The 15,237-nt window shown below is 38.4% G+C and overlaps 1 protein-coding gene across 1 annotated transcript in view; it reads right to left on the bottom strand.

The window, feature by feature from the left end:
* LOC103924723 (vasoactive intestinal polypeptide receptor-like) overlaps positions 1–15,237 on the bottom strand; it is a 21,264-nt gene that overhangs the window by 4,759 nt on the left and 1,268 nt on the right. The window contains exons 2-10 of the mRNA XM_009333295.1: positions 12,619–12,726; positions 11,769–11,878; positions 8,888–8,985; positions 7,639–7,771; positions 7,050–7,203; positions 5,066–5,126; positions 3,082–3,151; positions 2,114–2,205; positions 997–1,126 (exon numbers count right to left, since the gene is read on the bottom strand). Of these exons, the coding sequence (XP_009331570.1) occupies positions 997–1,126; positions 2,114–2,205; positions 3,082–3,151; positions 5,066–5,126; positions 7,050–7,203; positions 7,639–7,740 (609 nt within the window). The 5' untranslated portion in view covers positions 7,741–7,771; positions 8,888–8,985; positions 11,769–11,878; positions 12,619–12,726. The remainder of the gene's footprint in view (positions 1–996; positions 1,127–2,113; positions 2,206–3,081; positions 3,152–5,065; positions 5,127–7,049; positions 7,204–7,638; positions 7,772–8,887; positions 8,986–11,768; positions 11,879–12,618; positions 12,727–15,237) is intronic.

Here is a 15,237-nt window from a genome sequence, read left to right as displayed (position 1 = left end):
TGAGAGAGGGGTTTGTTCAGCCTGGAGAAGAGAAGGGTCTGGGGACACCTAATAGCAGCCTTCCAGTACCTGAAGGGGGTCTACAGGAAAGCTGGAGAGGGACTTTTTACAAGGGCATGTAGTGATAGGACAAGGGGTAATGGCTTTAAACTGAAAAAGGGTAGATTTAGATTAGCTATAAGGATTAAATTCTTCACTATGAGGGTGGTGAGGCACTGGAACAGGTTGCCCAGAGAAGCTGTGGATGCCCCATCCCTGGAAGTGTTCAAGGTCAGGTTGGATGGGGCTTTGAGCCCTAGTGGAAGGTGTGCCTGCCCGTGGCAGGGTGGTTGAAACTAGATGATCTTTAAGGTCCCTTCCAACCCAAACCATTCTGTGATTCTATGATCCTATGAAAAGGGATGTCTTTCAACACATATGAACATGGACAAGCTGTTGTGGGGTACAGCAGAAAGGGGAAGGAAAAAGACCTCAGCTATTTATTACACGTGCACCAGGCCCTGGCTTTCTCAAATCCAAGATATTGTTCTGAACAGTGGTACAGCAAAATAAAGGAAATGAAGTATTAACATGATGGATTCATTACTGCTAAAGGGTAAGGGCAGAACAGGTTGTTACACATTATCCTTATTTTTTTAATCCTCTTATCATCACCTTTATTATATGTGGAATTAGTTTAAATCAGTTCACCTTAATCCATAGACTGGTCTTCATGGCACCCAGTAATTGTTATTCAATAAAGGTAGATGTAAATTTTTTTGTGATTATTAATATGAAGTGTGAGTCAGAACTCAGAACTAGTGTGAGATTTCAAATAATAAGATAAGGGAACAAACAACAGAAAGAGCTTGCGAAGGAGTAAGATGGAATGTGTGTGTTGAATTTGGACACATTATTAACACCTGCTCTAATAACCAACCTGAAATGTAAAACTCCTGAGAGTGTGGTATTTCAGCCCAAACCTCTTAGGACTGATAAACATTTTGTCTAGCTTACCTGGAAAGAACCCAAGCCCAGCTCAATATAAAGGCGAGCTTCCAGACCAATGCTTTCTGGGAAAAATGCAAATACAATGTAGTGCACTCCAAAGAGGGGAATCAAGAGTAACGTGGATTTAGCAAGTCTCCTGGCAGATCAAGAATTAAAGAACAATGTACTGTTAGAAATATGGAATTAGTGATAGCAATTATATGTTGGAACAAATTTTAATACAGAGGACAGCTCTGGAATGGAGGCAACTACATCCAACAAAGTTACAGAAAGATTACTTTCCTTCACTCCCACCATCAATACCTGGTGAACAAAGATGAACAAATCAGCATGCAAGTTTTCTGGATTGACCTTTAAGGGTTCTTTGCCAAAACAAGGGCATCAAACTAAGTACTCTGATCTACTCTCCTGAGACTAATCTCAATCACATGTAGGTATCCCCCATATAAGTGTCTCAACTTCCAAAACTATCAATGGAACCACCACTGTCCATAGGACTCAATTCAGTTGTTTAAACAGTGGTGTGAGAGCCACTGCTGATGTCCTAGGGTATTCTGCTTGGCCTTCAGGTCACTCCAGAAGGGCATAGGTTTACACTAGATCCTGTGCCATAACTAACAGCCATACCTACATATCTTAGGATGAGTCAAATAGCTTGCTAGAGTCCTCTGACTGCATTGATGAGATCCCCATTGATTGTGAAGGGGATCATAAACAGGAAGGACTAGGTTCAGTTACCAGAACATCAGCATCAGGTTACTGCTAAGAATTTAAAGGAAATTATCTGCATCTTTCTCTATGTGGCCATTTGTGTGGAAAGGACTGGAAGCAAGATGGATGCATTACCTGACATTTAGTGTTTACACTTTCAGGCTGGGTCCTGTTGGAGTTTTAATACTTTATATTTTATTTTTCTCATTGTCCCCAACACATCCACCCCACCCTCCTCCCGAAGAAAAAGAGAGATGTGATATTTGGGATGAAAAGGAAAGTTTACATTGTTATTTCTTCTGGGGATTACTCTTTCTATTAATACAGAGTAGAACATTTTGTGCTCCTACCCATAAAATATCTCTTATAGCAGCTAGAATGGGTCAATATCAAGAGACACAGAAATACTTACAAAAAGTGGCTCGAATGGTTCCCTCCTCCCTCTTGAGATTTCAATTTATGGACTAGAATTCTGATCACATTAACAAATATAATAAAGTTAATCTGAAAAGACAAGACAGAATCTGTAAACTTACTACAAATCAAGACATATCTTCAATTGATACAAATTAACTGAAAATTCCCAGTTATAGGAATTGCACTGGTATAAACCAGTGAAGATCTGCTCACAGATCAAATCAATAGCATTAGAAGTAGTATTATTTTTCCTACCAATATATAGTGATACATAATGATATGCTGAAAGTTATGTTGAATGAATATGGACCTACATACCTCAATATCATTTTATGTCTGATATTAAGTCCTAGTATTCTCTGTCAGCACCTAGCAGATTTTACAAGGTCTAAAAAGTCCCCTCTGTTCCCTTCATTGTTTATGACAGGGATTATAACAGATACAGTCCTAAATGACATACTGTTTCCTCCCTGAATTTAGATGGAATGAATGTGTGCAATTCATTGGAGATTTTTTGTCTTAAGTTTACAGCCTAAGAACTAATTTTAAAAATATACTAAATAAAATGATCTATATGTATTTCTTGTATTAAGCCAGCTTCATATTATCTAAGAGTCTTGCCAGTATGGATTGCCTTTCTTCAGAAATGACTTACAGAGACACAGACAAAACTGTGGTATGTGGAATGGAGGTGTCAAGATGATTCCATTATGTCCTAGTATGACTAGAAAATATAGGATTTACCCTTTCGGTTCTGATTTAGGGTGATTTGGGGGCAGGGGGGAGAACCGACAAAAACAGCAAAACAACAACAACAAAACCATATGTTATACAATAATTTCCAACTATTTGAGATTCAATACCATAACACATGCTATTGCTTTTCTGCCAGCTTACTGAAAGGAGAGGCTAACTTAGCTTTCACATTTCAAAAGATACTCAAGACAAAATGAAAAAACATACTAAGACAGTTAGCAGAATGGGACCTTTGATGATCCATAACACGACTCCATTTTCATCATCATCCCAACATCTGAAACAGCAAACAAAACCAGTCATGTCATCTATCCCTTGTGAGCTTTTCATAACACATGAAAGTATTTCTGACACAGAATAGGAAAGTGATGGACACTAAGTTTTAATTCACTATTTAAAGGCCCCTGCCAGTACTTGTACCCTGATACCTCTCTAAAAGTTTCTGTGCAGCCCAATCTAAAGGAAGTTTGTACAGTGAGAGGCAAGCATTGAAGAACCAAAACAAAGTCAAGAAATGCACATTTGTATTTTCAGGCTTCTTTCCTCCTCTTCTGTTGAAAAAGTGACTGTTTTACAGGGTACCAATCAGAGACTAAACTACTGTGTATCCACAAATGTAATGACTTTGGGGTCATGAGGAAATAGCCAAGAAAAATCTAGAGCCCTAGTAAAGGTACTCTGAAGAGAGAGAGCAGAATGGGCTTTTGGTCCTTGTTTTGAGGCTTTCATGTATTTAACATCAATAACAGTCCATCTTAACTCCCTCCAGTCAAGTGCCATACATGCTAGGTTATATCATGCTCCCTCTCCCTGTATTTTCCCTTCCAATTCTGTGATACGAGATATTTGGCTGCATAACAATAAGGCTTACAGATGGTGGCTTATCCCAGCATGTCTGAGTGTAAGGTGTATCTTTGCAATGTGAGCAACGTGAGTTCAGACTAGCTGTGTCTGAAGAACTTGGCTTTCCCATTTTCTAGGCTATTAGGTAAAAGATGAGTGGTTCTGATACTGTAGTTTGTTTATATATCTAATATTAGAAGAGCAATCAAATGAATGGAAGATCTGCAATGAGATTCATCTGCCTGTGTAGATGTCTTCATCTATTCAACTACATTTCCCTTGCAGTCAAAGGAGATCAATAGAGCAGGACACAATTAATCCCATCTTAAAGTGGACATCTAAAATACATCAGAGAAGTAAACTGAGCAGGTAGGCGCTTTGCTGGAAGAGCACCCAAAGTTCAGACACTTTTCAGCTCCCTCTTTAAGCCTGTGAGAACTAAGCCTGGGAGCTCTTATTCCTGCTCTCTACTGTTTTCTGAACTCTCTCTGTAACTGGAGTTTCTTGTGCCAGATTCTTCTGCTACAGAACCAACAGATAAACCCAGCAATTCTTTGGAAGAGGAGCAGCGGGAAAGGAGGAAAAATGAAATCTTCCTTGCACCTCTCCTGGCTACAAAAAGGAAGCACATGATGTGGAAAGGTAGACCACTTCCACTTATGAAACATTACAGCGGAGAACAACCTCTGCGGATGCACTGCAGTAATATAAAGAAAGGAAAATAGGATGTGCCAAATGTGGACCATGGCACTTACTGCCTCTACATCATTAATCTGAGTCCTGAGGAGGTAGGTGTAAAATAAAATCTTTTGCAACTGATCATCCATGTGAAACGACCTGAAGGCCTCCAGGGCAGCTTTTAGTAAACAATCATCTGCTTTATACCTGGCTCTTATATTAAAAGATAAAAATAAAAAAAAAAATTAAAAAAGAATCAAAGAACGGAATGAAAATGAAAGAAGAAACTACTTATCAGGACATAATGTGTTTGTTTGGGAGGTACTTATTTGAAGAGATTAAGGTTACAAATTTATGGCTGATTTTATACAGAAGCAGTGATTTTCTTAAAATATAATTATTTCAAGGACTGGGCATTAGGAAACGAAATGGAATTTCAATACTTACTATGATATTTCCAGGTTTTATTACTCCATATATGCACATCAAAATCAGAAGTTTTAAAACTATTTTCTCACTTACTTGTGTATGATGTTTAAAGATTAGAGGCACAACTTTGGAACAACTTTTTTGTTTTTCTGGTTTTTTATATCTATTTTTCGCCACCAACAAATCAAAATGCAATACAAAATAGGATGTCCTTGCTTTCTTTATCCAAGCTCTGACTTACCCAGTATTTTGTCGATGGATTCTTGTGAGGACCCAAGCAAACATCACAGCAGTGGGAGCTCCTGGACAAATCAACATGGAACACACAATATAATTGTTTTGAATACCATGTCCCATGGAAACTTTATTCCAAGAAGGTTCACGGTGTAGCAGATTGGAGGTACATTAAGGGTCAAACAATGGGCCAGACGATTTTAAATAACTTTATGAAAGAACTTAACTCGCTTTTCAGGGAAAGAAAAAAAAACAAAAAAAAAAAAGCGGAAGAATGAAATCAAAACAAATGAGGATAGGGGATGCTGTGAAACTATCTTTCAAAAAAATAACAGCTAAGAATTACTTGAAGGTTTGGATATGAATTACAAGCACTTGTGAAGCTGGAGGAATCACTTATTTAGCTAAAGCTCTTTTATCTTTTGAATTGTGGCCAGCATACAACTCTTTGTACACTAGCTGGAAGAGTTCACATTTTTGTCCTAAGGAGCCTCTACTAATCACTCTAGACCCATCAATTGATGAGCATTCCATGAAAATTTAGCTAAATCCATGAGCTGGTGATTTCCAGCCTCCCTTTGTCATTTCTTATCCTTCTGCATTTATGATTAAATAGTTATTTCTTTTTCTTTTTTTTTTTTTTTTTTGCTTTTGCTCTCGTTCTGTGGAATTGAATTTCCAAAGACTAAGTGACTTTCAAAGCTGCCACAAAAGGGACTCTAGTCTGAAGCAGGTGACATTTTCACTGACAGATCTATAGAAATATAGGTAATATCTTTCTAAGTATCATTAGAGATCTGTAGGAAAGGCCCAGAAGTTGTCCTTTGTTCAAGGCCTTTAAGCTGGGACCATATTCAGTTCAAGTTGCCTTTTTAATTAATCAAGAGAAATATTTACATCCGTATCGCCTACGATCTGACTTGCCCCTGAGATGTCTCTCACTTTCCATTGATTATAAGGAGATGAGGATTACTATACTATTAACTGAGGTGTTTCCTTTGCTATCTCAAGTTAGCTGTGATTAATCAAGGTCTAAGCATCTAGTTTCAGGTTATCATAATTGGAATAGCTCCAAATTAACATCCCCTTTATAAAATTCAGGCTTTTAAAATTTAGTTACATAAAAAAAGTCTGAGAATCTGAAGATGAAGGATAAATTGCTATTTATTTCAGGAGAATCTGAATTTCATTCCTAAGCCAAAAATGTCATGTAACCACTCAATTTGGGTTCCTTCATTTTAGAATAGCCAAGATGAGGTAAAAGAATATCTGAGAGTCACAATAAACAATTCTCTGCAGTGAAAGAAATTTTATGTATTATATGCACATATTCTAAAAATCAGAGATAATTTTAATTGTTGTATAAACTCAAAGGATTCCCTAAAGCCAGAAGATCTCTAAAAAAAATAGAATTTTTTGATTCCTAGGCCTGAACTCAACATGATTTAAGATTAATCTATCTAATTCTGCTTACTAAAAGCAAAATGTCAACTTAAAGTTAGTCACCCAAACTTCTTTAGTCAGTGGAGGAAGGCAACATGTTTCCAGGATGTTACCCGGCCACATTACTCATCTTCTTGAGGACTGGATTAATCACCACCACAGCATGCATACCTCACTCTACTGACTGCAGGAGAAACCTGGAGAGACAGTTTAGATTAGCTGGCTAACTTTTAAATTACTGTAGTTGCATGAAATTAATTCCAATCATAAAGATGAATGCTGTAGCCTTTCGAGTAGACATATCATGACATTTCTAGTAATCCATCCTATCCTCTCCCTCAAAGTTTTGAATGGTAGAATAGCTAACAAGATAAGAAGAAAGACAGAATAATGGTATGGTTTTGATGTAGTAGTACTGGATGAATAGGCAACTTTCATCAGAACGGTGGCACCTTTAATAGGCACCTTTTATCTCAGAACAAATATTTTATCTAGATCTGAAAGTAAATGGAAATACTAAATAACACAAAGAGGAACAAGATACTAACCCCAGCCAGTAAATATGAACCACCATACATACTGCTTGTCTGAAACAAAGGTCAGCAAAAGCAGCGTTTGCAGGTATATCCCTTCTATAAGAAGCCAGAAGAAATTGGCTAAAATGCTGAACTGGAAGAATGCCACAGCAGCCTTGCAAGCAACCTGGAAATGCAGAGGAAGAAAGAACTATTAAGTCTGCTCTCCATTGTGCCTGGTTTCTCTACAAGTTTAGGCAAAATTCAATGCTACCACACAAGAATGAAGAAATTACTACAAGATTTCAATAGGTTTGGGACTCCATCATTTCAATTGACTTTACTTCAGTTTTTTGAAAGGGAAACATTGGCCCTCTCTTATAGATGAAATTCTTTACTGATAGAAATTTTTACAGCTTCATTAGCGTCAACAGACCTGTACCTTATATATCAAAGCTGAATGTAGCCATAGCACTTGGTCTTTGGGTTTTTGTAGCATTGTTTGTTTTAAGATTTCAATTCTAGCAACCTAAAGAGAAATGGGATTAAGAAATCTCCATGTTCTCTTCAGGCCAAGAATTAAATGTTAAATCAAGGATAAGAGAGAGGGGAAGTTTAGTACCGTTGACATTAGGCAGTGGTCCATAGTTTCATCTGCAAACAAAACAGCATCTTTGGTGAAAACAGCAATTGCTCTCAGGATAAAGGAGACAAAGAGGTGCATATGGATGTAATTCCGTGTACAGTGGAATTTTCTGACATGGAAAGAGAAAATAAAAATTATTCTTCAAAAGAAATTTCTCATGCTCTCATCAAAACTGACAGGAATACAGAGTGACTTCAGACACCTTCCAAAACAAATAAATGATCTGTCACTATTTAAGAGGGATCTAGACACAAGGGAGAAGAGCAGTTATTATCTGTTTAAGCTAACAAAAGTGCTAGTATAATTGTCCTTGAATCACCTCACATTTAAAGAAGATGCCAGAAGCAGAAAGTAACTCTGGGACTCTTGGGCTGTATTGCAATAATGCCTTTTAATTATTCTAAATAGCATGTTTTGTTGAATAAACTTGCAAAAGGCTCTTCGGCCCCTTTCTGGCCATAGGAAAACAGAGTATTGAATAGGTGTCAGTCACACGTTGTGGGATGGCTGCCAGAGAAGTAGCAGCCTTACCCTAGACTGCATTTCCCTAGACTGCCCTGTCCACAGTTTGACCTTGAGCTGAAGAAATCTCCTTCAAGGTTTGGACAGATCAGCCTCTTGGTTGTGGGTCTCTCTGTCAGTGATATGACCTTTGAGACTGCAAATCCACTCCAGTTAGGAAGCTGCTTCTGTGCTCTGCCCTCCTGTCTGCAGAGTAAGCTTAAGGCTTTTGTCCAAGGGCATTGGAACCAATCAAAAACAGGATCCATTTCCTAATATCCAACATCATCAAACACGACATTTAAATTTCTTTAAATCTCGTTCTATAGCTCCCATGTGGTCTTTCACAGAGGGAATGGACAGTTTAGAATTACTACTGGTCCAGTGACATGAGACACTCTGTTTCTGCAGAGTATGTCCTGCTATGCACTGGAGGAATAGTTCTCTTATGTTAATAGTGATAAGAGGCTGGAGCATTTCCACTGTATGGCATCATTAAAGAGACTAAGATAGACTGCTCAGCCAGCTTTATTGTTTTAACATCCGCAGGGAAATGCCACAGCCTGAATAGAGAAGGACCCATTGCCATCAACAGTGTTATGTCTGAGAAGGATTTGAAAATAATAATAAAAAAATCCCACAAAACAAAACCACAGAGGGTTGGAGAGGAATTAGGATGAAGCTATCTTAAGACATCTTGAAAAAAAGACCATTTTTTTTTTACCTGAAGGCAGCAAAGACAATTAGAGCTGTAATGAGTGAAGTCACTGATGCTGCATAGCCAGCAGTGTAGACACGCCAAAATGCAGAATAATATGATTTCTATGAGAAAAAGAGAACACAGACCAATGCTGGTGGTTATGCAGCATGCATGCTTGTGTGCTTATTTCACTAAGATACATTTTCCCTTCCTAGTCATTCCCATCACCTATGTGCTGCTTTGCGTGCTTAAGATCTGATTCAGGTTTTTCCCTCCATCGCCAACACACCTTTTTTCTTTTGAATCCTGCATAACCTTACACATGAGACAGGTTCCACAGCCCACAGGCTCATATGAAATAGTGACCTCTTTGAGCATGTTCAACAGGAAAATGTTACTTTTGTTAAGTAACTGCATTGTCTTCTATAGGTACCGAAAGACTCTAGGGCACTGAAGCTTGCTGATGGGTGATTTGTGAATCCACCGCTTTAGACTTGGGCCAGATTCTACTCTGTTTATCTCAAAGGATGTTTCCCACTGATTTGATAAGTGTTAATTTTCATAAACAGCTACAGTTAAAAGAGAAATAAAACTTGCATTTTGCAGGTGAGGAAACTGAACCACTGGGAAACAGTCACATCACACTTTAGAGGTAGGAAAGTTAAAGCCAAAAAAATAACCTCTCAGTCTTTAATTCTTTGGACAAACAGTTCATTCAGCAGCCGCATACTGTAATCCTGTAAATTCTTTATAGTTCGTTTGTTTGTTTGTTTTGCATTCAAATATCCTATGTTCCAAGAAAAATGAAGCATGTTTACATTGCTTTAGCTCTGCACATTTTATTCTGATTCACTACAAGATCACCTAATTATTCAAAATCCTAAGAAATGAAATTATCTGAATCCAGGCAAATTTCCTCCTTGCAAATGCAATGGGCACTTTGTTCTCTAATTGATCCAAACTCTATTTATCCAAAAGGCAGCAATTCTAGGTTGAGACAACCGATTAGCAATTTTAAGTAGACCCATAAATAAATCATGCAACTCTAGGAATCATACTGGTGTTTCTGAAATAGTTCTAATCTTTTATACAGTATTTTCAAAACACAGGTGAAAATTAGAAAATAGGTTCTTCAGTTGAACAATGAAATATTTTGATGCATTTTATCTGTTTTTGTAGGGTAGCTAAAAAACCAACACTATACGCAGAAGACATCGTAAGTCCTCACTGCAGATACAACGTACAAAACAAGTGGTTCTCTTAGAATATAAGTGGGATTCTTCTCACCTGCTTCCCTGTGCTTACAATGCAGTAGAGCTTACTGATCTTATCTTCCTTTTATAGACTTTGTGGGTTTGTCTGCAATAACAAACTAAACACAGCCACTGCACAGGCATGAGCTCTGCCCTGAAATCTTCCATAATGTTAAAATGTAAATATAGTCTCCTGCTTGATTGCAGCCGAGTCCAGCTACAGACTATGCCTGGCTTAGCACAAGCCAGAGACTGCTTGGAGAAAGCCACCCTGGTCTGGAGAGTAAGAGAGTTTAAGTCTGTGGGTGAGAGCTGTGCCATGGCAGCCTGGCCCCATGGCTGGAGAACTGTGTACCAGAATACGTGGCACCTTACCAGTCTCACATCCCTTCTTAACTCTTTGCATGGTTTCCAGCAACTTTCCAGAAGTTTTTTTTAAGCATTTATCTTTCTAGCTTCCCCATGGGGTAAAGAAGCACAAATATTCTCAGTTTACAGGTGGGGAATTGAGCTCCAGATATCTGTACTGCCTATTACAGCTGTGCTTGAGTTTCTAAGTTCATGGAGCCAAATAGCTGATGCCAACTGCGTCTACACTTCCTAAAGATTCAGTTACCTGAACTAGCGCTGATGTGTTTGAGCTTTCATCCCTGGAGAACCAAAAACACTCACAAGGAGTTATATGAGTTCTTTCTCAGTTATATAACAGTTATATCTGTTCTTTCACAGATTGGAGGTAGTCTGTTGCTTCTATCAAAATACCACAATAGGAGGAGGAGGCAGCGATGTACCCCAGGAGTTAGTGCATTTATACAAGATGTATGAACCTTGCCCCATACAGACAGGACATGAGGGGATGGAGACACCCCTATTCTTTCATGCTGGAACTGTCCCATTTAGCAAAGGTCAGAACTCAAGAGGCAGAAGCAGCAAGCACATCTCTGTTAACCAACAACCTTCAGCCATGAGGCAAAGCTCACCACTGAGCAAGCTGATGATGAGGAACACGGAAATTTAAATCATATGAAGATGTGGGTGAAAAAGAAACACTCCTGGAGCCTAACTGAGCACCTAATGATGCTCTTTAGGTCGGAAAAATAGTTAATTTCCTACTCCACTGAACACCTAAGATAAAGTGTGAAAATACTCAATGGCATCCAAGAGTTCCCTCTTAGAGAAGTGCATTGGCCACCATGCTATGAAGTTATGGAATCTTTTTCTCTGACTCAAAGAAAATCTGGACAAACGAGCAACAGGAGGGAACAAAAGGAATTTTCCCTGAAAAATTCCCCACAGACTGGTTGGTAGGGCTTCCCTGGGAGATGGGTGCATGATGTGGATTCAAATCACCTCTGTCAGAAAACCAAAGTCTTTGTTAGGCAGGACAAGTGAACTAATCATGAGTCTACTGATTAACACCAAGAGGAGAAAATCGGATAGAGAGAAAAGTGCTACCTGCTACTCCTTTGCTTTATATTAAGCCTAATTTGTTAAACAGTCTCTAACTATACCTAAAAGGTTTGAGCTTAGCACGGAAGATGGGTAATTACTGGATTCTGACAAGGCTCATACGTGCGGAAGCATCCAACTTCTCAGCACACTCAAAAGAGGGTGCTCTGGAGATGCCCACAAGCAGGAAATCAAAAACTCACCTGATCCTCAGGCCCTTTACTGGAACCTTCATCGAATCCACAGGCAATGGTGTATGGTGGGAATGGTTCTGACCAGTATGCCTCCTGTGTACAGTTTCTCTGAAGGAAGCCTTTAATGGTAAAATATATCAGAGAATGAATTACAGAGGAGAGTCTTCTTTAAGTTTTGACAAGAAATAACAAATTTTTATTCCTACTTTGATTCTTAAGTTAGGCACTTACAGGTCTAGTCATGTTCAGCAAGATTAGCTACAGACTTATAATATTCTATATATCTATCATTTGAGAAGTTGAGACAGATGTTCCCATTCATTTCAAGATGCAGTGGAACTTTTACATTTCATATAGGAAATTCATTCTGCAAATTCAATCTTTACACAGAGGAAATCAAATTATGCAGCCTATCCTGCATTTACAACATAATTTGTGTTTGCGGACAAAGTCCTGGGCCACCTGATCTAGCTTTGAAGTTAGATATAATTTTTGAACTTGGTCCTGCTCTGACTGGAGGATTGGACTCGATGACCTTTCTAACACTAATTATTCTGTGACTTTATGAATCAGTGCTTCTATGACATACTTATATTCCTTTGTAACCTTAGCAACGTAGTACAATTACCCATATTTTTTAGACCACCAAAGAGATTAGACAATTAGTACAGCAGAACACAAAACAGAAGAGTGCCAAATATTGACCATAAGCCAAGATGTGTATCTGGATAATTACACTATATCGGCTGACATAAAATAGCATTGTGAATCAGGAAAATAGGCAAGTTACTGAATCTTTGACTATTAGAATTTATTTTCAAAATATCTAGGGATAAAAAGAATAGGAAAAAAGTCTTGCCGTGGATATTGGTAATTTCTTCAAAAAATCTTGGACAGGGAACTTTAACCACTTCCCCAAAAGCGGCTCTGGGCCAGCAGGTTAGACCATCCCAATCTCTGGTGCACCCTGAAAAAAAAGTGCCTCTAAATAAAGAAACACACACAGAACTTCACACAGTTGATCTTCCATAATGAGATTGTCTGTGGCTTTCCCACTAATTCACATGCATGAAGAAGAGCCACAACAGGACATGCAGCTCTGCAAATGAATGATTGTATTGTTTTCCTCTTCTCCTTGAATGCATCGTCACTCACATATGCACTTGGCATTCCAGCTGGACCTTCCCCACCTTATCTCATGAGAGAATGTACCTGAAATTCAAGCAGACACAATCTGAAAGTCAAATCAACTGGAGCTCTTTCTATTGTCAAAACAAAAGCCACCAAAATTAAAATATTGAATAATTACTAGCACTTGAGATTTCTCATTACTTGTTTCAGAGTCTAACTGAAAAACATCAGACTTAAGAGCCTTAGTCTCTTGATTCCTTGCTTAAAGTCTACCAATTTCACCTGACTTAAAGGAAATAAGAACTGAAGTCCTGGTCTTAGGCAATCAATGGCATTTTTACAATAAACTTCAACAGGGATTAGGTTCATCCCAAACTAGAAGAACATCCCTCAGCATCATATACAATAACCATCATCAGGAGTAGGTCTGACTGGTTGGCATTCACAAGGTTCCCTAAACCAGAGATTGCTAGCTGGTGACGCAGGGCGTGCTACTAGCCAGGAGTCCGATAAAAAGGGTTTTCAGAAATTTTAGTTAATCACAGTTTTGTCACGGATGCATCACATTGAGACCCAAGCTGTGGTCACACAGTGTCTGTTGGCAAGTAGGTGTGGGTACAGCACAGAAAAATTATCAGCGTGTAAAGGTGCCTGAACCAATAAAAAAAGCACCGCATTGTAACTGAGACTAATCTCTAGATAGTCGTAAGGTGGATATAAAACAGTGCATGAGTTTCATTTGGGAGGTGTTATTTTCTTTCACTGGTACTTTTCTGTTTCCTCTGTGACTGATGACAAGGCAAATCTAAAATTGTCAAGAGCTGAAATGTGGAAGCAATATTACTTGCCTGTAGCTAAGCAAAGTTACTCTCTGGCTTCCAAAAGGATAGTCCTAAGAATCTCCCACACCATTATCCTCACATCACCCTTGGGAGGATGAAATTCCTGGTATCCCCAATTTGCCAGATGGGAAAATAAAAGCCCTGATTCATTATTTCTAATTTTAATTGTCTAAAATACATTAGCTAATCTTAGCTATGGTCCCTCTGTAATCAGTAGAAAGTGACAGGGACTTCCAGCACGTGATTCATCCCATATATTGGCGGCTCCTTTCTGAGGACAGGATGAATCACTTGCTGCAAATACCTAGGTCTCTCTGATGATTATAGCCTAAACTAGGCTGCTAATTTTCAAATTAATAAAGTCAGGTAATATGAGTCCCACTTAGACATGCAGTGGCCCACACACTTAGACTTAGGGACTCAAAGGGTCCCTCTTAGAGGGACTATAGTACCTTTGAGGAGCTGGGTCTAAAAATCTATCGTATTTGACAATGCGGGGTTAAAAACCAGAATCATGTGACCTTATGTAAAAGTGGAACCTGTATGTTTTAAGTCTTAGATCTGGCTTCATTTCCGGTGACTTCTACAGTTTATATCAGAGAAACCGCTGAGTGCAGAGACAGCAAGAGCATTTTACATGCCAAGATTTTCAAGAGACTAATGATTGTCCAAGTCACCTGAGACTCCATCAAGACAACTGCAGTATGAATTGTATCAAGTAATGTTGACATCATAGATATTTAAGTCTTCTTCAGTAACCCAGGGCTCTTTCTTTTTTAGACAATGGAGGTAAATAAGCATTTTCAAAGCTTGATTCAAATGACCTATTTTACACATCCACTTCAAGATGAGAGGAATTGCACCCTGGACTCTACTGATGACACTCATTAGACACCGCTTTGTACAACAAAAATAAAGTGGAACTACCTTAGACAAAAAAGTCTGCAACATAGACTAATTCCAGCTCAGATTCTCTGTGAGTGCTGAGAAGTAACTCTGTACAACTTGTGATCCTTCAGTTTCTCTCATGAGCAATTCCTGAAAACTGAAATGCAAGCCAGGGACTTTTACCAATCTTAATCTAACTTTAAAATACCCCAGATAAAATATTGGGGATTAATTGTTTTTCCAGCTCTAATGTTTCATTTTAAACTATATTGAGAAAGGCTGTAAATGCCAGAACAGATTTTCATAAAGTTTTTTCCATCTCTAGGGAGTAAAAGGTGGAAATGGGACCTTTGAGAAGACCAGAGTTGACAAAGTTCAAGATTTTTAAATAGTTTAACAGAAGTTTGAGCAGTTTTTATTTCTTTGAGTAGCCTTTGCTACAAAGAGGATTCCCAAATCATGTAATTGTTTTTCTGGTAAAGAGAAAAATACTTGGAATGTCATACTGTAATGCATGTAATAAATCATTATTGAAAACACCTGGTTTTTGCCAGAACTTTTTTTGGTGGATTACTGGGTGTTCCAAGTGCAAAATGTGTCTAGGACGTATTCTGGAC

Source organism: Pygoscelis adeliae, unplaced genomic scaffold (genome assembly GCF_000699105.1).
Source record: "Pygoscelis adeliae isolate BGI_AS28 unplaced genomic scaffold, ASM69910v1 Scaffold88, whole genome shotgun sequence".
Lineage (NCBI taxonomy): Eukaryota > Metazoa > Chordata > Aves > Sphenisciformes > Spheniscidae > Pygoscelis > Pygoscelis adeliae.
This window is presented reverse-complemented; position numbering and strand designations above follow the sequence as displayed.